Consider the following 18,725-nt stretch of genomic DNA (forward strand, 5'->3'; position numbering starts at 1 on the left):
TTTTTAGGTGTTTTTGTTGTTGTTGTTTTTTGCCACCAGGGTTATCACCGGGACTTGGTGCCTTCACAATTCCACCATTCCTGGAGGCCTTTTTGTTTTTCCTTCTTTAGTTATGTCTTTGCTGGAGGGTGAGAAATCGAGGAGAAGGAAGGAGAGACACTTGCAGTACTGACTCACTATTCATGAAGCTCCCCTGCAGGTGGGGACTGAGTGCTTGAATCAGGGTACTTGTGCATGGTGGCATGTGCACTGTACCCTGTGCATCACAGTTCAGCCTCTAATTTTCTTTCCTTTTAAATGATCAAATATGTGCTGTTTTGTTGAAGCAGTCCTAAGAAACAGATGTACTTTGTAAAGGCTGGGAAGATAGTTCAGCGTTAGAGCACAGGACTGGCATGACATTGTAGAGAGAATTGTGTTTCTTTTATTTTCTTATTGTTTATTTCTTAAAATTTAATATTTATTTCAACAGACAACAGCTGGGGATTGAACCTGGGACCTTGGAGTCTCAGGCATGAAAGTCATTTTATTTTATTTTATTTCATTTATTTTTTGACCCGAGCACTGCTCAGCTCTGGTTTATGGTGGTGTGGGGAATTGAACCTGGGACTATGGAGCCTCAAACATGAGCGTCTGTTTGCATAACCACTGTGCTTCTTCCCCCTTGAAAGTCTTTTTGCATCATCCCTGGCACTTTTCATGTTGTTTCTTGTCAAGATGTCATTTTTGTAGCTATCTGTTCAGAGAGAGAGAGGGATCAGGTTATATCTCTGGTTATCTCTCAGGGCTTAAAACTAGAGCCTCGAGTCAGTAAGTCCTAGTCTTTACCACTGACGGAATCATCTTTCCTGTCTGTACAATTCCTCTGCTCCAGAGAACAGATGGGAAGGGAGATAGAGAGGAAGAGAGAAAGATACCTGTAGCACTGTTTCACCACTCCTGAAACTTCCCCCTTCAGGTGGAGGACTGCAGGGGCATTGACCCTGGGTCCTTGTATGTACGCTCCACGGGTGTGCCATTGCCCTGCCCCTGCCTTCTGTTTAGTTTTCCAGCTCACAGCCACTCCCGACCCTGGATTCTGGGCTGGGGATTGTTCAGACTCCTCGCTGGCTCCGCCCCTTCCTCCTCCCCCTCTGTGGTCCGTGCGTAGGAGGCCAGGCAGGGGCACGGGCTTGTGGGCTCCTGATGCCAGGAAAGGATCTCAGGTGTGTCACAGGCTCTGCAAGGTGTTGGGAATTTCCTTGGGAGCCTCCCTATGGCTTTCCAGTGGTCTTCTTCCACCCCAGAGGGTTACAGGCCCATTCCTAGTTTTCCCCATGGGTCCTGTCATCTCTTTTATCATCTTGCTGGATCTATAAATGGGGGTGGGGGTAGAGGTTCCGTGAGTGAAAAGAGACAATAAACAGGGCCAAGTGGTGGTGCATTTGTTTGAACACACATGCTACCACGGGCAAGGACCCAGGTTTGAGTCCCCCCATCCCCACTTGAAGCCAGGAAGCTTCACAGTGAAGCAGGTCTGTAGGTGTCTCTCTCTCTCTCTTCCTCTCTCTCTCTCTCCCCCCCCTTTCTCTATCTCCCCCTCCCTTCTCAGTTTTCCTCTGTCTTATATAAAATAGAAACAAACAAATAAGATGAAGGGAAAATGGCCACTGGGAGTAGTGGATTAGATTCAAAGTACCAGCACCCAGCCCTAGTAATAACCCTAGTGGCAATAAAAAAAGAGACAGGAGAGAGTGGGCTTGTGAAATAGTCACCGCTTAGCTCTGGCTTATGGTGGTGTGGGGAACTGAACCTGGAACTTTGGAGCCTCAGGCATAACAGTCTGTTTGCATAAACATTATGCTATCTACCATCCATCCCCTTTTCTTCCTTTCTTTTCTTTTTTTTTTTTTTTTAGAGAGAGACACCACAGCACCATAGATTCCTTCAATTTGCTGGGGGCCAGACTCAAACCTGGGTTATGCACATAGCAAAGCAGTGCACTGTCCAAGTGACTTATTTCAAAATAACTCATTTGGATTAGTGTGCTGTTTAACATGTGTAAGACCCAGGTTCGAGTCTAGCCTCCACCACATTGAAGGAAGCTTCAGTGTTGTGGTTTTCTTTCTCTTTGTATCTTATCTGAAAAGAAAGAGAAGCAAGGAAGGGGAGGGGAGGGGAAGACAGAGGAGAGGAAGAGAGGGGAAAGGAGAGGAGAGGAGAGGAGAGGAGAGGAGAGGAGAGGAGAGGAGAGGAGAGGAGAGGAGAGGAGAGGAGAGGAGAGGAGTGGATAAGGGTCAGCAGAATAGTTCACTTGGATAGTGAGTTGCTTTACCAAGTATGTGACCCAGGTTTGAGTCCAGCCTCCACCACATTCAAGGAAGCTTCAACTCTTGGTCTTTTTCACTCTTTTTCTGCCTCTTTATCTCTGGAAAACTCTCTCTTCCTCTCTCTCTCTCTCTCTTTCTCTCTCTCCTACCTGCTGTAGTGCCCACCACTATCCCTCTCTTTGTCCCTGGGTGTCTCAATCAAGACTCTGAGTGTCTCGAACTCACTGCTTACCAGCTGTTGCAGCCTGGGGTGACTCACTAAGATCTCTCTCCACCTCAGTTTCCACATCTATAGAAGGGGGATAGCAGCAGTGCCGACTCCCACCAGAGAACTTCCAACGATGCCCGGCACCCGGGCGGCCCTCAATTACTGTGCTTCATCACTAGGCTGTGAGGTGTGGGAGCCACAGCCTCCTCAGGATCTGGAGCAGGAAGCGCCTGGGGAGGCAGGTGGGGTCATCTGGGGTCAGATGGGATCAGGCCTCAGTTTCCTCAACTGTGAAATGGGGGTACAGGGTAGGCATTGCATGTGCCAGAGTGACGCTCTGGCTTTCTCTCTCCCATTAATAAACAGTTAAAATGCCAATAGCAGAGATGCCAAATACTTCATTGTGTGTGTGTGTGTGTGTGTGTGTGTGTGTCTATACACACACACGTGACACCAGGGTCATTGCTGGGGTTCCATGCCTACACCACAAATCCACCACTCCCTGAAGCCATTTTTTTCCTTTTATTTGATAAGACAGAGAGACATTGAGAGGGATAGAGAGTGAGAAAGACAAAGAGACACCTGTAGCACTGCTTCACCACTCATGAAGCTCCCCCCTCCTGCAGGTGGGGACCTGGGTCTTGAACCTGGGTGCTTGTGCATGGTACCTACCGTGGTGTGCTCAACTGCTCAACTGCTCAACTGAGTGTGCCACACACCCCCCCCCATAGTCTCCAGGGTGAAATGGACTTGTAGACACTTAGAACTCACCTTGGCAGTTGTGGGGTTCTGCACCAGGGTTGGGGGTGGGGGGGTTGCAGGGAGTGTGGGACGTGGCCCAACAAGATGTGGCCGTGGGCATCCAGCCCTACAGGTTCCTCCGCACCCCCACCAGCACCCCAACCCTCCCTCTGACCTCAGCAGGAACAGGAGGCAGGCAGCCCCACCCGCTCTGGGAAGGGGTGGCAGGTCCTCCCCTGGCAAAGACCCAGGTGGGCCTGCTGCTCTCTCAGCACTCCCTGGGGGCTTCCCAAGTCTGGAGCTGGGGCTCTGCTCCTCGCCCTCCCCACTGCCACCACCTCCACACCTGGTCAGCAGGACAGGAACTGTCCGGGTCCCAGGGCATGTGAGGTGGGGTGGAGGAAGAAGTGGCAAGGTGAGGGCTCCCCACTCCCCGGGGTGGAAGTTAGGGGGGCTGTAAAAAGGTGGAGCATTCCTTAACCTTTTCATCCTGCCCTGCCTGGATCTTAATGAAGCGAAACCGACCTCATTAGGGAGTGGAGCCCTGGCATTAGCTCTGTGGTCACACCCCTCTCCCCCGGGGGGTGGAGGGTTCGAGGGATGCCTGGGTAGGTTCTCAGTCGCCACTGGGGAAATTGAGGCAAGAAGACTGGGAATGTGGGGTTGGGGGAGTTGGGGCTAGGTGAAAGAAGGACGTGGGTGCTGTCAGCGGATGACAGGGGAGGGGTGCAACGGAGGAGGGGCTGGGTGGGAGGACTCGGGGCTGGGGGTGGGCTTAGCTGATAAGGGAGCTGGTGGTGACTGGGACCCGTGGGTGCTGGAGGATGGGGGGGCACTGGGACCCCTGGGTACTGAAGGACATAGTGGCGCTGGGATCCTTGGGTGCTGGAGGACGGGGTGGGGGGGACTGGGACCCCTGGGTGCTGGAGGACATGGTGGGGCTGGGATCCTTGGGTGCTGGAGGACGGGAGGGGGGACTGGGACTCCTGGGTGCTGGAGAACATGGGGGGGCTGGGACCCTGGGTGCAGGAGGGAGGGGTGCGAAGGAGGAGGGGCTGGGCGCCCCGCCCCCACCACACCCCTCCCGGGGCGCCCCGCCCCCACCACAGGTAACCCCGAGCCCCGCGGGGGAGCGGGCCAGTTGCCCAGAGGATGGAGGAGGAGGCGCGGGAGGAAGCGATGCGGGACGCTGAGCCCGCCAGCCCCCGGCAGCCGCCGTCCCCGCCCCCTCCGCCGTCGCCGCCGACCCCCGGGACCCCGGCGACCCCCGAGACCCCCGGACCGCCCACCGAGGCGCACGCGCGGCAGCTGCTGCTGGAGGAGTGGGGGCCGCTGAGCGGGGCGCTGGCGCTGCCCCCGCGTCTCACCTGGAGGCTGCTGCTCCTGCGGCGGCCGCTCTACCGCAACCTGCTGCGCGCGCCCAACCCCGAAGGTGCCGCCCCGGCTGTGTCTCTATTTCGCTACCTCCCTCTCTTCTCTTTTTCTTACTGATGCCTTCACTTGGTTGTTTATTTGCCATAATGGGGGAGGGGATAAAGATAGAGATAGGGAGAGATGGAGAGAGAGAGAGAGAGAGAGAGAGAGCGCGCATCACTGGGTCTATGAGGGTGGGTCTTGAACTCAGAATCTCCTGCTTGTAAACCTGTAGCTTCTACTCACTGCACCACTTCCCGGGCCTCTGCTCCTCTTCCTCCACCTCCTATCCCCTCTTGCTCTTCTCTCTCTCTCTGTCCTCTTCTCTTCTCTTCTCCCTCCGCCTCCTCCTTCCCTTATTCCTCCTCTTCTTCTCCTCCTTCCTCCTTTTTCCTCTTTCTTCTCCTCCTCTTCCTTTTCATGTTTCTTTATTTACATATTTATTTATCTAATCGAGGCAAAAAGAAACTGGAGAGAGAAGGAGAGAGGAGATAGAAAGGGAGAGAGACGGAGGGACACCTGCAGACCTGCTTCACGACTCGTGAAGCGCCCTCCCCAAGTGGGGACTGAGCGCTTCAACTCGGATCCTTGTGCATAACAACCAGGTACACCCCAGCTCCTTCCCCTCCCCTCTCCTCTCCACTTCCTTTCCCTACTCTTTTTTTTTTATATTTATTTATTCCCTTTTGTTGCCCTTGCTTGTTTTTTCATTATTGTAGTTATTGTTGTTATTATTGATGTTGTTGGATAGGACAGAGAGAAATGGAGAGAGGAGGGGAGACGGGGAGAGAAAGATAGACACCTGCAGACCTGCTTCACCACTTGTGAAAGTTCCCCTCTACAGGTGGGGACTGGGGACTTGAACCTGGTCCTTGCACACAGTAATGTGTGCTCAACCAAGTGAGCTACCACCCGGCCCTGTTGGTCTCTTTCTCTTGATGCCTCATCATCTCTCTTTCTCATCAGAACCCTTCCTTCCTTTGTGGCTCTCCCCACCTTCTCAGGCTCTTTCCAGCCCTGACTCACTCAGCCCTGCCAGGCTGGTCTGGTCTGACAGACACAGATTCCTGCCCTCCCAGTGGGGACCTGAGGGGAGGGCGGGGAGGCCAGGAAAGGGGGACACCTCTGGGTGCCTGCGGCCCCACCCACTTGTGCATTTCAGGAATCAACATTTATGAGCCCGCACCCCCTACGGGCCCTACCCAGCAGCCCCTGGAGAGTCTAGGTAAGCAGTGACTGGTGCGGGTGGGGGCGGTGGGAGATGGGGCACACGCTCACTGCCCCCCCCCCATCCACCTGCCAGGCAATTTCCGAGGCTGGCACATCCGAACAGAGAAGCTTCAGCAGAACCTCAGGTGAGTTGCTGAGAGCTTCGGTGGCTGCATTTGAACCCCTGCCTCCCTCGCTGTGGGTTTCTGAGTGGTTGACTTTGCCTCTAGGGCCTCCTACTGGTCCCCCAGGACTAGTCCTGAGTTTAGGCAAACACACAGAGGAGGGGCAGAAGTGGGGGTGGGGGCTGGCTCACACACAGCACCTCCTCAGTAAGCAATATTGATGCTGTCTCCATTCTCAACCCCAGTGGGGAGAGCTAACCAGGCTGCCGTCAGTCTACTGAGTTGCATCCTATGTCTGCAGGTGGGTGAGATGGTGCCACTCAGGGCCTAGAAGTCACACACACACTTGGATGGGGACTCCAGTTCTGCCACTTCTTTGCTTCTTTTCTTTCTTTCTTCCTTCCTTCCTTCCTTCCTTCCTTTCTTTCTTTCTCTTCTAGTTGCTTCAATCACTGGAGCTCGGTGCCAGTACTATGAATCCACCACTCCTGGTGGCCATTGTCTTTTTCCTTTTTCCTTCCTAATTTTTATTACATAAGACAGAAACTGAGAAAGGATGGAGAGACAGTGAGAGGGAGAGAAAGAGATACCTGCTGACCTGCTTCACCGCTTGTGAAGTGTCCTCCCTGCAGGTGGGGAGTGGGGGTTCAAACCCGGGTCCTTGCACATGGTAATACGTGTGCTTAACCAGGTGTGCCACCACTTGGCCCCCTTCTTTCTTTCTTAATATTTTATTTACTATATAGAGGCAGAGAGAGCTTGAGAGGGGAGGGGGAAAGAGAGAGACACACACACACCTGTAGCATTGCTTCCCCAATCATGAAGCTGCTTTCTCCCTGCAAGTGGGACTGAGGGGCTTGAACCTGGGTCCTTGTGCATTGTAACATGTATGCTGTACTGGGTGTGCTACTTCCTGCCCCCTCTTTCTTTTTCTTTTCTTTTTCCTTTTCTTTTTTTTGAATAGAGACAGAAAGAAGTTGAGAGTGAATGGGGGGAAATAGAGGAGAGAGGAAAAGAGACACCTGCAGCACTGCTTCATTGTTTATGAGGCTTTCTCCCTGTAGGCGTAAACCAGGGGTTTGAACCTGGGTCCTTGTGCATGGAAATCACATGCTCTACCAGGTGCACCACTGTCCGGCCTCATGCTGCTTGACCTTGGAAAAGTCACTTCCTTTCTTGAGCCTCAGTGGAGGGGCTGGTGGAGGGGGTGGTGGGTGTAAGGTGCTGAGTCCTTGCTACCTTTGATGTCAGCACTAAGGTGAAGGTGCTGTGATCAGGTCTGGGACCAGGCAGAGCGGGAAACCACCTAGCAGGCCCCAGACACCTCCCTACCCTCCACCCCACTCTCTCTCACAGCTGGACAGTGAAGCAGCAGTGTGTGGACCTTCTGGCTGAGGGCCTGTGGGAGGAGCTGCTTGATGATGAACAGCCAAACATCACAGTCATGGACTGGTAGGTGCTGGTGGGGGAGCCGGGCAGGCATGTGGGAACCCCCTTAAATATTAAGCCTCATCACCCTTTCTTTTTTAAAACTAGTTTTTTAAGTCTTTTTTTATATTTTATTTATTTATTTATTCTCTTTTGTTGCCCTTGTTGTTTTTTATTGTTGTTATTATTGTTGTTGTTATTGATGTTGTTGTTGGATAGGACAGAGAGAAATGGAGAGAGGAGGGGAAAGACAGAGAGGGGGAGAAAAAGACAGACACCTGCAGACCTGCTTCACCGCCTGTGAAGTGACTCCCCTGCAGGTGGGGAGCCGGGGGCTTGAACTGGGATCCTTACACTGGTCCTTTTTTTTTTTTTTTTTTTCTTATTTATCCTTATTCCAGTCCTTTTTTTATTATTGATTGATTGATTTGGTATTATCTTTATTTATTTAATAGAAACAGCCAGAAATAGAGAAAGAATGGGGCTTGAGCACAGTAAAATGCACACTCTACTGGGTGTGCCACTTCCCATCCCCCTTCTTTTATTCCTTTTTAAATGATTTTTTTATTTATTTGTTAGGACAGAGAGAATCTGAGAGGGAAAGGGAGATAAAGAGGGAGAGAAAAAAGAGACACTTGCAGCCCCCTTCTCCCTGAGTCTCTTGAGTTTTTGAAACGTTCCCAGTCTGAGGCTGTTCCTTTTTCCTTAGACAGTAGTTACTCCCAGGTTTTTGTCTGTTTATTTGTTTGTTTTTTGTATTTCCAACAGGGTTATCACTGGAGCTTGGTGCCTGCAGTGAATTCAGTATCCCAGTGTTCATTTTCTTTCCTTTGCCTCCAGGGTTATCTCTGGGGCTTGGTGCCACATTACAATCCATTGCTCCTGGAGGCTATTTCCCCCCGTTTTATTTGGTAGGACAGAGAGAAATTAAGAGGGGGAGGGGAAGATGGAGAGGAAGAGAGAAAAATAGATACCTGCAGACCTGATTCACCACTTGTGAATCGACCCCCCTGCAAGTGATGTGCCAGGGGCTTGAACGAGGATCCTTGTGTGGGTCCTTGAACTTCATACTGTGTATACTTAACCCAGTGCACCACCACCTGACCCCCTTTTTCCTTTCTTTTTATTTGATAGGACAGAAGGAAATTGAGAGGGGAGGGGGAGATACATGGATAGATAAACAGATAGACAGTTGCAGACCTGTTTCACCACTCAAGAACCTTCCTCCCTGCAGGTGGGGCCTGGGGGCTTGAACCCAGGTCCTTGCACATGTTAACTTGTGCGCTTAACCAGGTGCACCACCACCCAGCCCCTACTCTCTGTTCCTGAGACAAGTTGCTCCTTATCCTTTGAAGTCAGTTAGTTACACACAGTTCTGCCACGGACCCGGCATAAATTATGCCCCTCATACTTCCCTCAGCCTGGTCCTGGATGCTGCTATCTGGTGACATGTCCAGCTCCCCCACCCCCACCCACCCCCGACTGTGAATCCCATGAGGGAAGAGTGTGGGGCTGTCTTGGTCACCACTGTCACCAGCACCACCCAGTTCGAGAGCACAGGGTGGGCACCAGTGTGTGTGAGCTGAATGGACACTGGGGTCAGGGCTTGGGTGGGTGGCTGTGGCCTTGGCAGCAGTGGAAGACTGTCCCACCCACAGGTATGAGGACAGCCACCTGGACGCCTGTGTCTACGAGCTGCACGTCTGGCTGCTGGCGGCCGACCGCCGCACTGTCCTGGCTCAGCACCATGTGGCTCCCCGCACCTCGGGGCGGGGTCCCCCTGGCCGCTGGATTCAGGTGAGACTCCCGATCCCACTCAGCTCCCCTCAGCCTGTGTGCTGGTCCTCAGAGCCCACAGAGGGAGAAGGGAGGAGAGCATGGGCCCCTGGTAAGAAGGACTCCATCCTGGACTGGAGAGACAGCATAATAGTTATACAAAAAGACTTTCATGCCTGAGGCACCAGGGTGTCCCAGGTTCAATCCCCAGCACCCATAAGCAGTGCTCTGGTAAAAAAAAAAAAAAAAGCCTAAGAAAGGCTGCACCTGACTTGGTGCTGCCACAGGTGTCCCACGTATTCTGCCATTACGGCTCCGGCGTGCGCTTTGTCCACTTCCTGCACAAGACCAAGAACCGACTGGAGCCTGGTGGGCTGCTGCGGACAAGGGTGACTGACTCCTCTGTGTCTGTGCAGCTCCAGGAGTGACTGGCTGGGCCGGCTTGTCAGACCACCCCTGGGCACCTTCCTGATCTCTGAGCATTTCTCTGCTGTCTCGGTGCTCCTAAGCCCTCTTAGTATCCGCTTGATCTTTTAGCATGTCCCTGACCCCTTAGCACCTTCCCTTACCACTTCTGACCTCTCAGCATCTCTGACCCCATAGCACTTCCCTGGCCCTTAGAAGCCTTTACCCCTCAGCACCTCTTTGACCTTTTGGCTCTGCTGTGTCCCTTCAGTGCCTCACTACCTTTTCATGACCCCTCAGCTTCTCCCATCTCCCTCGTCACCTCCTAAGTCTCTTAAACGTGCCTGGCTTCTCATCTGATATGCTTGAATGTCCACCTCACTGGCAACTCCCCCCTTCCCACCCCAGATCCATACAGGCAGTGGCCCCTTCTCTCTCAGCCGGAGCCTGACAGATAGTAGATGCTCATTACATCTTTGTTGTCTGGATGAATAAAGCACGTGCTCAAGGAGCTTCCCCCGATCTTTGCACATGAGAACTTTTTTTCCCCCCACTCACACCTCACAGGCCCACCTCCTCCGGTACCTCACAACCTCTGAACCTTGGCAATTCCATAAACACAGATCCCCAATTTAGCAGCTCTTAGCATCTTCACTTAATTTTTCTCCCAACTTCCTCTCCCACCTCTTTTTTTTTTTTTTTTTTTGGGAGGGGGGAGGCTCTGCCTGGAGGCAATCCAGAGCCTCGTATGTGCAAAACCTGCGCTTTCCCACTGAGCTCCATATACCTCAGCTCTCCCATTTGTCCAAGCTCTCAGACTCCCCTGGATTCTCCTTCCTCCTCCAACTCCACACTCTCACTCCCAGAGCTCTTCCCATACTTAATCCTAGGCCCCTCCAGCCACCCCTTTTCTCTTCTGTAACTCATCCAGGGCCCCTAAACCCAGCTCTCCACTGAGAGTGCATGACCCCTGAGGGCATTAGTGCACAGATGCAAAAAAACCTGCAGAAATGTGCAAATTCAAACAGACGTGTTTCCCAGGAGTTTGAGAGGGGGTGGTTGAAGTACTTACCAGCCCATGTGTCCTGGGCTTTGACAGATCACTGAACATCTAAATGCTGGCTCTAGCTGGGGACAGGTCTGTTGAAAGCTCCTGTTGCCACAGAGCAGGAACCCCAGCGGGTCAGAACAGTGAGGGACACTCCAGAGTTGGGCTGTCTACCAGTGCAGGGTGGGGTGGGGAAGGAAGAATCTCTGTGTTTGACAGTCAGCTGGGACACCATCATAAACCACACTCGATTCCTATGGGTGTGCATCCTTGAACACACTCAAATCCATGACAGAACCTTCCAAGGGTGTGCCCCCACCAGGGAAGAGGCTGACCCAGGCTATACCACCCTGCTCTCCCCCAACCCTGCCTAGGTCCATGTGGACCTGGATCCCAAATACAAGCAGGCAGCAGACAAGAACAACTTCGCAAGCACTGTATTGCAGGGAAGGTGGGTGGGGAAAAGGCAGAAAGCACCCTCTGTCTGAGTCCTGGGGGCTTCAGCAGATCCCAGCATCAAGACCAGGTCAGGGGTTCAACCCAAGGTGGGGGCTGGAAGTGAGGGACCATTAAGCCTTCAGTAACACCTGCAACAGAATAAACGAATCATCAGCAGGGAGTTCCAGGGGCTTAAAGATCCAGAGTGTGGAATGTTCTAGGAGCTTTAAAAAAAAAAAAAAAAACCCTTATTGGGAGTTGGGCAGTAGTGCAGAGGGTCAAGCACAGGCGGCGCAAAGCGCAAGGACTGGCATAAGGATTCCAAGGTGAAGCAGGTCTGCAGGTGTCTATCTTTCTCTCCCCCCTCTGTCTTCTGTCTCCATTTTCTCTTTGTCCTATCCAACAATAAAATAACCACAACAATAAAACAAGGGCAACAAAAGGGAATAAATAAATAATTTTTTTTAAAAAAAACCTTATCTCCAGGAGCTGGGTGGTGGCACACCTGGCAGAGCACACACATTACAGTGCATAAGGACCCCAGTTCAAGCCCCCTGGTCCCCACTTAGAGCTGGGGGATGGAGGGGAAGCTTCATCAGAGGTGAAGCAGGGCTGTTGTCTTTCTCTCACCCTATCTCCCCTTCCCTCTCCATTTCTCTCTGTCTCTACTCAAGATAAGTAATTTTTTGAAAAAGTTATCAGGGGCTCAGAGATTCAGGGTGTGGAACATTTAGAAGCCTAGGATGGGGGGAGGGTCCTGGTGCTGGTTCTGGAGCTTAGTGTCTGGGAGAGTCTAGGTCTGGAAGTTCTGGGAAGTCTTGGTTGAAAAGAGCAGGTAGGGTGAGTGTGTGTGTGTGTGTGTGTGTGTGTGTGTGTGTGTGTGTGTGTGTGTATGACTCTGGCTCATTGTAGGGCTCTAGGGTCTGTGACTTTGGGTGTGTGAGTTTCAGGTGGACTTGGGCATCCCAAGATGGGTCTGGGGGCTTCAAAACCTTAACAGGGGCTCTGGACCTGGTCTGCACAGTTGGGAAGGATGAGGGTCACACAGTTTTCCCATGGTGGGGCCTGGGAGGGGGCCTTCAGGTCTAAGGACCCCAGATCTCAAGGGAGTAAAGAAAGCAAGTCTGGCTTCTATTCTGGGGGCTAGGAGGACAAGGTGAATGGGTTCCCAAGTTCCACCTGAGTTAGTCTGCTGTCCTTGGGAAGCTCAGCTAGGTATGGGTAGGCAAGATGGAAGCTTCCAGAAGGTGGAGGAAGGGAGGTGCTTCCAGAATGGAGGCTATGGGTGGGTTAACTTCTGAATCTGAGAATGACAAAATAGGGTCAAAGAAGCAAAGGTTTATGGGGTTGGGTGGTAGAGCACCAGTTGAGCACACACATTATTATGTGCACTGACCTGGTGTCCAGCTCACCCCTCTTCCCACCTTCAGAAGGAAGCTTCACAAGTGATGAAGCAGGTCTGCAGGGCAGGTGTCTCTTTCTCTCTCTATCTAACCCCCTTCACTGGAGTGGTAGATCTGAGTCCTAGTGACACCCCTGATGACAATAAAAAAATAAAGGATCAGGTGGTGGTGGCCGGGTTGAGGACACATTACAATGTGCAAGGATCCAGGTTCAAGCCCCACCTGCCCTCACCTGCAGAAGGAAAACTTTTTTTCTTTAGCGGGGAAGCGGTGCTGTCTCTCCCTTTCCCTCCCCATCTCCCCTCAACTTCTCTCAGTTTCTAGCCTATAAAGAATAAATAAAATACATTTAAATAAAACACCCTACCCCCCCCAATCCAAGACTGGCTCCAGGAACTCCCAAGGTGGGCAAGAGGTGACAGGGCTGCCTGAATGTTTAGGATCCAGATGCTGGGTGGTTGGGGCCCCAGGGTGCTGGGTGTCTGGGTGCCTGGGGCCCAGGGTGCTGGGTGTCTGGGGTCTGGGTGCCTGGGGCCCAGGGTGCTGGGTGTCTGGGGTCTGGGTGTCTGGGTGCCTGGGGCCCAGGGTGCTGGGTGTCTGGGTGCCTGGGGCCCGGGGTGCTGGGTGTCTGGGTGCCTGGGGCCCGGGGTGCTGGGTGTCTGGGTGCCTGGGGCCCGGGGTGCTGGGTGTCTGGGTGCCTGGGGCCCGGGGTGCTGGGTGTCTGGGTGCCTGGGGCCCGGGGTGCTGGGTGTCTGGGGTCCGGGTGCTGGATGCTGGGACCCAGGGTGCTAAGTGACTGGAGTCCGGATGCTTGGTGTCTAGGACCTGGGGTGCTGAGTGGCAGGGACCTAGGATGCTGGGTGGCAGGTGGGGCTTTGGGTGCGCCGCGGGCGGTCACCTGCAGTAGAGCGAGGAGATGGAGTTGGCCCAGTCGCCCAGGATGCCCTTGCGGAACTCCTCCAGGCGCGGGTAGGCGCCCGCCGAGAACTTGCGCGTCTTGCCGGCCTTGCCCCGGAGCGACCACACGGTGAGCTCGCAGCGCGGCGCCACCACCAGCGACGAGGCCGTGTTGAGCCAGTCGGCGGGCAGGAAGGGCAGGTCGGTGCCGGGCTGCACCGCCAGCTCCGCGCCTGCGCAGCAGTTCTCGTAGTAGGGGTCGCTGAGGTCGTACAGGATGGCGCAGGTGCGCGTGCCGTCCGCGTGCTTGAGCTCGGCGGGCGCGGGGCAGGCGGCGCGGGCGCGGGGCGCGGCCGCCAGGACCAGGACCAGCAGCAGCGGGCGCAGCGGGGACATGATGACGCCGGGGCTCGCTGCCCGCGCGCTTTTAAGCCGGGGGGACCCGTGGGAGCCGCAGCTGCGGCGAGATAAGGCGGGGGTAGGGGAGGGTGCACCGCACCCCGGGGAACCCCACACCTTCCAGCCTCCACCGCCACCCACCCGCGCTGGACCCCATGCGCAGACAAGTCAGCAGCTTCTATTATGTATTTTTAAGGTTGTTTTTTTTTTTTACATTTATTTATTTTCCATTTTGTTGCCCATTTTATTGTTGTAGTTATTAGTGTTGTTGTTATTGATGTCATCGTTGTTGGATAGGACAGAGAGAAATGGAGAGAGGAGGGGAAGACAGAGGGGGGAAAAGACAGACACCTGCAGACTTGCTTCACCGCTTGTGAAGCGACCCCCCTGCAGGTGGGGAGCCGCGGGCTCGAACAGGGATCCTTCCGCCCATCCTTGCGCTTTGCACCGCATGCGCTTAACCCGCTGAGCTACCGCCTGACTCCCTTATTTATCTATTTTTAAAGATTTGATTTTATTTTGAAAAGAGGCAGAAATCAAGAGGGAAGGGAGAGATAAGGAGGAGACAGACTTCCCCCCCTACAGATGGGGGCCGCGGGTTTGAACCAGGGTCCTTGCACACTGGAATGGGTGTACTCAACCAAGTGTGCCACCACCCTGCCCCCTATATTCTTATAATTATTATTTATTTCAGTGAGTGAGAATATATTTGCTCAGCTCTGGCTTATGGTGGTATAGGGGATTGAACCTAGGACCTTGGAGCCTTAGACCTGAAAGTCTCTTTGCAGAACCATTATAGTATCTCCCAGCCCCATTATTATGTTTTAACCAGAGCAGTACTCAGCTCCATCTTATGGTGGTACAAGATGGAACTTGAGACCTCAGAGCCTCAAGCATAAAAAGTGTTTTGCATCACGCTAATGCTACCTCCCCTGCACTACTCCCACTTTTTTCTCCCCCCCTTTTAAAAAATTTATTACTGGATAGAGACAAGAGAGAAATGGGGGGGGGGAGAGAAAGAGACAGACACCTGCAGACCTGCTTCACCATTAGTGAAGCTTTACCTCTGCAGGTGGGAACAGGGGGCTGGAACCTGGGTCTTTGTGCATTGTAACAGGTGTTCTCAATCAGCTGTGCCACCACCTGGCCCTTACTTTTTTTGCTTCTGGTAATTAGTAATGGTTTGCACCTGCTGGACTCAGCTTGTGCATAAAGTTTAGTAGCTTCTTTTTCTTTTTATTATTCACTTACTTTTATTTGTGTAAATTACAACTGGTGACCACCCATTGGATGGATTTATGTAAAATTTAGCAATTATTTATTTCTTTTTCTAATTTGTGATGAAAGTGGTATACTAGATTGTAAGATTACAATGTATAATTTCACACCACACTCACCACCAAAGTTCTGTGCCCCCTCCCAATTATAACTTCTATACTTCTCACAAGTCTTAGAGACAGTTTGTTTGTAGCTTGATTTAATTTTTTAATTTATCTCAATAAGAGAGAGGTACAGAGAGAGAGAGGTCATAGTACTGCTCAGCTCTGGCTTATGATGGTACTGGGGGTTGAACCTGGGACCTCAGAGCCTAAGGCAGAAAGTCTTTTACATAACTATTATGCTGACTCCCCAGCCCCATTTGCAGCTTAGTTTTAAAAGACAGATATTCTTAAGTAAGTAAGTACTTACCAGGGAACTGCACAGCTCTGGCTTGTAGTGGTGCTGGGGTATGAACCTCAGTCATAGGCACAAAAAATCTGTGTTATCTCCCCACAGCCTCTCCCATCCCCCCCCAAAAAAAAAGCTTTATTGTGAAAAATATTATAAAGAAAGACAACAAACAAAACTTGAGCCTGAGTGGTTTGCAACACACAGAGTTGCATAGGGTTAATAGGGAGGGTAGAAAATGTTCTTAACATCTGACCAAGAATAGAACAACCCAGCACCCATTCCCCTCCTACCCCCCACCCCAAAACTGAGAGAGGGGGGAGGGAGAGGCTGGGCATGTTCCCTAGCTGCAAGATAGGATCTTGGGAACCCAGAAGCTAAAGATAACCTTGGGGGTGATAAACACACCCCCTACTTTCTCCACTCCCATCACCTGCCAACCCCCAATCCTCCCTCCCCAAGAGCGGGAAATCTTCTGAACCAAGGTTGGAAAAAATAAACTTGTATTTGAGATAGATATATTTATATAACACTAAAATAAAAACTCTGGATAATTCAGCATACAAAAGGCTTGGGAGGAAAGCATAGAATTAAGGCATATATATATATATATCATTACAAACTGGCAAGAAGCTATCAAAGAACTCCTATGCTGCCTGCCCCCAAAGAAGGAAAGGTGAGCGGTGGAGGAGGAGGGGGGGGGGGAGAAGGAGGAGGAAGAGGAGGAGGGAGAAGCGGCTGCTGGCCCCACTCCCACTCCCTGAGAACCAAATTTTCTGAACCAATACTGGACTCTTGAGTCTGTAAAGTAAACCAAGGACTTTTTTGTTTGTGTGTTTGTTTGTTTTGTTTTTTAAGATTTCACTAATGAGTAAGATAGGTGGAGAGAGAGAAAGAACCAGGCATCATTCTGGTTGGTACATGTGCTGCCAGGGATCAAACCCAAGACCTTATGTTTGAGAATCCAATGTCTTATCCACTGTGCCACCTCCTGGACCACACCAAAGACCTATTGAACTATATATAACTTTAACTCTGTGTAGCCAAAACAAAACAAAGACCCAGACACAATAAATAAATAAATAAATAAATAAATAAATAAATACCAAGGCCAGATGGCAGCCCACCTATAGAGTGCAGATGTTACAGTGCATAAGGACCTGGGTTCAAGCCCCTGTCCCCACCTGTAGGGAGGAAGCTTCATGAGTGGTGAAGCATGTCTGCAGGTGTCTCTCTCCCTCCGTGTCTCTCTCTTCCCTGTTGATTTCTTTCTCTTTTTTTTTTTTTAATATTTATTCCTTTTTGTTGCCCTTGTTTTTTTTTTCTTTTTAATATTTATTTATTCCCTTTTGTTGCCCTTGTTGTTTTATTGTTGTTATGATTGGTGTCGTTGTTGTTGGATAGAACAGAGAGAAATGGAGAGAGGAAGGGAAGACAGAGAGGAGGAAAGATAAACACCTGCAGACTTGCTTCACTGCCTGTGAAGCAACCCCCATGCAAGTGGGGGGCCCCGGGCTTGAACTGGGATCCTGATGCCAGTCCTTGCGCTTTGCACCACGTGCGCTTAACCCACTGCACTATCGCCCGACTCCCTCTCTCTCTCTCTTTCTTTTTAACCAAAGCACTGCTCAGCTCTGGCTTATGGTGCGGGGGGATTGAACCTGGGACTTTGGAGCCTCAGGCATGAGAGTCTCTTTGCATAACCGTTATGCTATCTACCCCCGCCCCCCTGTTGATTTCTCTCTATCTCTATCCACTAAATAAATAAAAAGAAAATGATATTAACAAACCTAATCTGGGTAAAAAGAAATAATCTATCACATATAATGAAGAAAGGAGCCTGGTGGTGGTGCACCTGGTTGAGCTCACATGTCTGAGCACCCAGTCCCCACCTGCAGGAAGAAAGCTTCAGGGATAATAAAGCAGGGCTGCAGGTTTCTCTCTTCCTCTCTCCTGCTCTGTCTCCCACTACCCTCTCAATTTCTGGCTGTCTCTATCCAATAAAAAAAGATTTAAAATTAATGATGTAGAAATAAGAGTCCAAAGGTAAAAAATAAAGGAGAAGGAAGGAGAAGGCAGAGGAACTGGGACCTACATGCAGGGAAGTCTGGGAATCTGACCAAGGGCCCCTACAGGGACTCTTCAGAGTTCCTGTATTCCTGCCAGACAAGAGTGGGTGAACTGGGCTAGAGAGATAGCTAATGATTACACAAAAGACTTTATGTCTGAGGCTCTGAGGGTCCCAGGTTGAATCCCCAATACCACTATAAATTAGAGCTGAATAGTGCTCTGTTCTCTCTCTCTCTCCCCTCTCCCCCCCCCCCATCTCTCTCTCCTCTTTCCCTCTCTGAGAGTTGGCACTCAAGCTGAAAACACAAGACCCTGAGTTTGATCTCTGGCATCAAATATGCCAGAGTACTGCTCTAGTTCTCTCTGCCTCTCTCTCATTAATAAAAAAAAAGTATATCTTTGAAAAATAAATCCCTCTTTATCTCTGGTTATACAAAAACTATTATACTTAAGGCTTTGAAGTCCCAGGTTCAATTCCCTAGCACCATCATATACCAGTGCTGGGTACTGGAGCATATATATGTGTGTGTGTGTGTGTGTGTGTGTGTGTGTGTGTGTGTGTATTTTACAAAATTAATTAATTTTTTAAGTCAGGTATTAAAGAGCAAGTGAATTAGTCCATTAGTAGCACTTACAGCAGGCTCCTTACTAAGTGCCCTGTGAGTGTTCACTATGATGAAAGCCTTGAGCTTGGGGTCTGGCAAAATAAGTGCAAAAGAAACAGAAAGCAGCACACTTACCACCATTCACTGTTTTCTACCCAGCCAGCCCTACTCCCTCCTGCTCTTCTCAGATACTGTCTTCTGCTGTGGCCAGATAGATATGATGGTGAAAAACCAAAGGCTGGAGGGACCGGGTGGTGGGGCACCTGGTTAAGTGCACACATTACAGTCCACAAGCAGCCCAGTTCAGTCCCCTGGCCTTCATCTACAGGGTAGAAGCTTTGCAAGCTGTGAAACTGAGCTGCAGGTGTCTCTCTGTCTCTCTCCCTCTTACCTCCCCTTCCCCCCCAACTTCTCTCTGTTTCTATCCAAAATAAATTTAAAATAATAATAATAAAAACAGGCTGGAAATAAAAGCAGGTTCAAATTTATTTTTTAATATTTTCTTTTTTAACAGTTTATTAATTAAATAGAGACAGGGAAAAGTTGAGAGAGAAAGGGGAAATAGGGAGAGGGACAGCAAGAC

The 18,725-nt window shown here is 51.1% G+C and overlaps 2 protein-coding genes across 2 annotated transcripts; one reads left to right on the top strand and one right to left on the bottom strand.

Annotated features, from left to right (window-relative positions):
- Positions 1 to 3,553: 3,553 nt before the first annotated feature.
- NCCRP1 (NCCRP1, F-box associated domain containing) lies at positions 3,554 to 10,125 on the top strand. Its single transcript, XM_016188521.2, has 7 exons — positions 3,554 to 3,673; positions 4,368 to 4,690; positions 5,834 to 5,896; positions 5,975 to 6,026; positions 7,362 to 7,457; positions 9,092 to 9,230; positions 9,497 to 10,125. The coding sequence occupies exons 2-7, from the start codon at positions 4,411 to 4,413 to the stop codon at positions 9,635 to 9,637; spliced, it is 771 nt and encodes a 256-aa protein (XP_016044007.2). The 5' UTR covers positions 3,554 to 3,673; positions 4,368 to 4,410; the 3' UTR covers positions 9,638 to 10,125.
- Positions 10,126 to 11,082: 957 nt separating this feature from the next.
- SYCN (syncollin) lies at positions 11,083 to 14,147 on the bottom strand. The gene is made up of 2 exons (XM_007523976.2): positions 13,402 to 14,147; positions 11,083 to 11,249 (listed from the first exon to the last, which is right to left on the bottom strand). Exons 1-2 carry the CDS (start codon positions 13,794 to 13,796, stop codon positions 11,240 to 11,242), a joined length of 405 nt encoding a protein of 134 aa, XP_007524038.2. The 5' UTR covers positions 13,797 to 14,147; the 3' UTR covers positions 11,083 to 11,239.
- Positions 14,148 to 18,725: the final 4,578 nt, after the last annotated feature.

Source organism: Erinaceus europaeus, chromosome 2, assembly GCF_950295315.1.
Source record: "Erinaceus europaeus chromosome 2, mEriEur2.1, whole genome shotgun sequence".
Lineage (NCBI taxonomy): Eukaryota > Metazoa > Chordata > Mammalia > Eulipotyphla > Erinaceidae > Erinaceus > Erinaceus europaeus.

Excerpts from the sequence above, each read along its gene's own strand:
- NCCRP1 (XM_016188521.2), top strand. The coding sequence starts at position 4,411 with ATGGAGGAGGAGGCGCGGGAGGAAGCGATGCGGGACGCTGAGCCCGCC. Across the intron at positions 4,691-5,833 it reads GCGCGCGCCCAACCCCGAAG|GAATCAACATTTATGAGCCC; the intron begins GTGCCGCCCCGG and ends TGTGCATTTCAG. Across the intron at positions 9,231-9,496 it reads CCCCTGGCCGCTGGATTCAG|GTGTCCCACGTATTCTGCCA; the intron begins GTGAGACTCCCG and ends GTGCTGCCACAG.
- SYCN (XM_007523976.2), bottom strand. The coding sequence starts at position 13,796 with ATGTCCCCGCTGCGCCCGCTGCTGCTGGTCCTGGTCCTGGCGGCCGCG.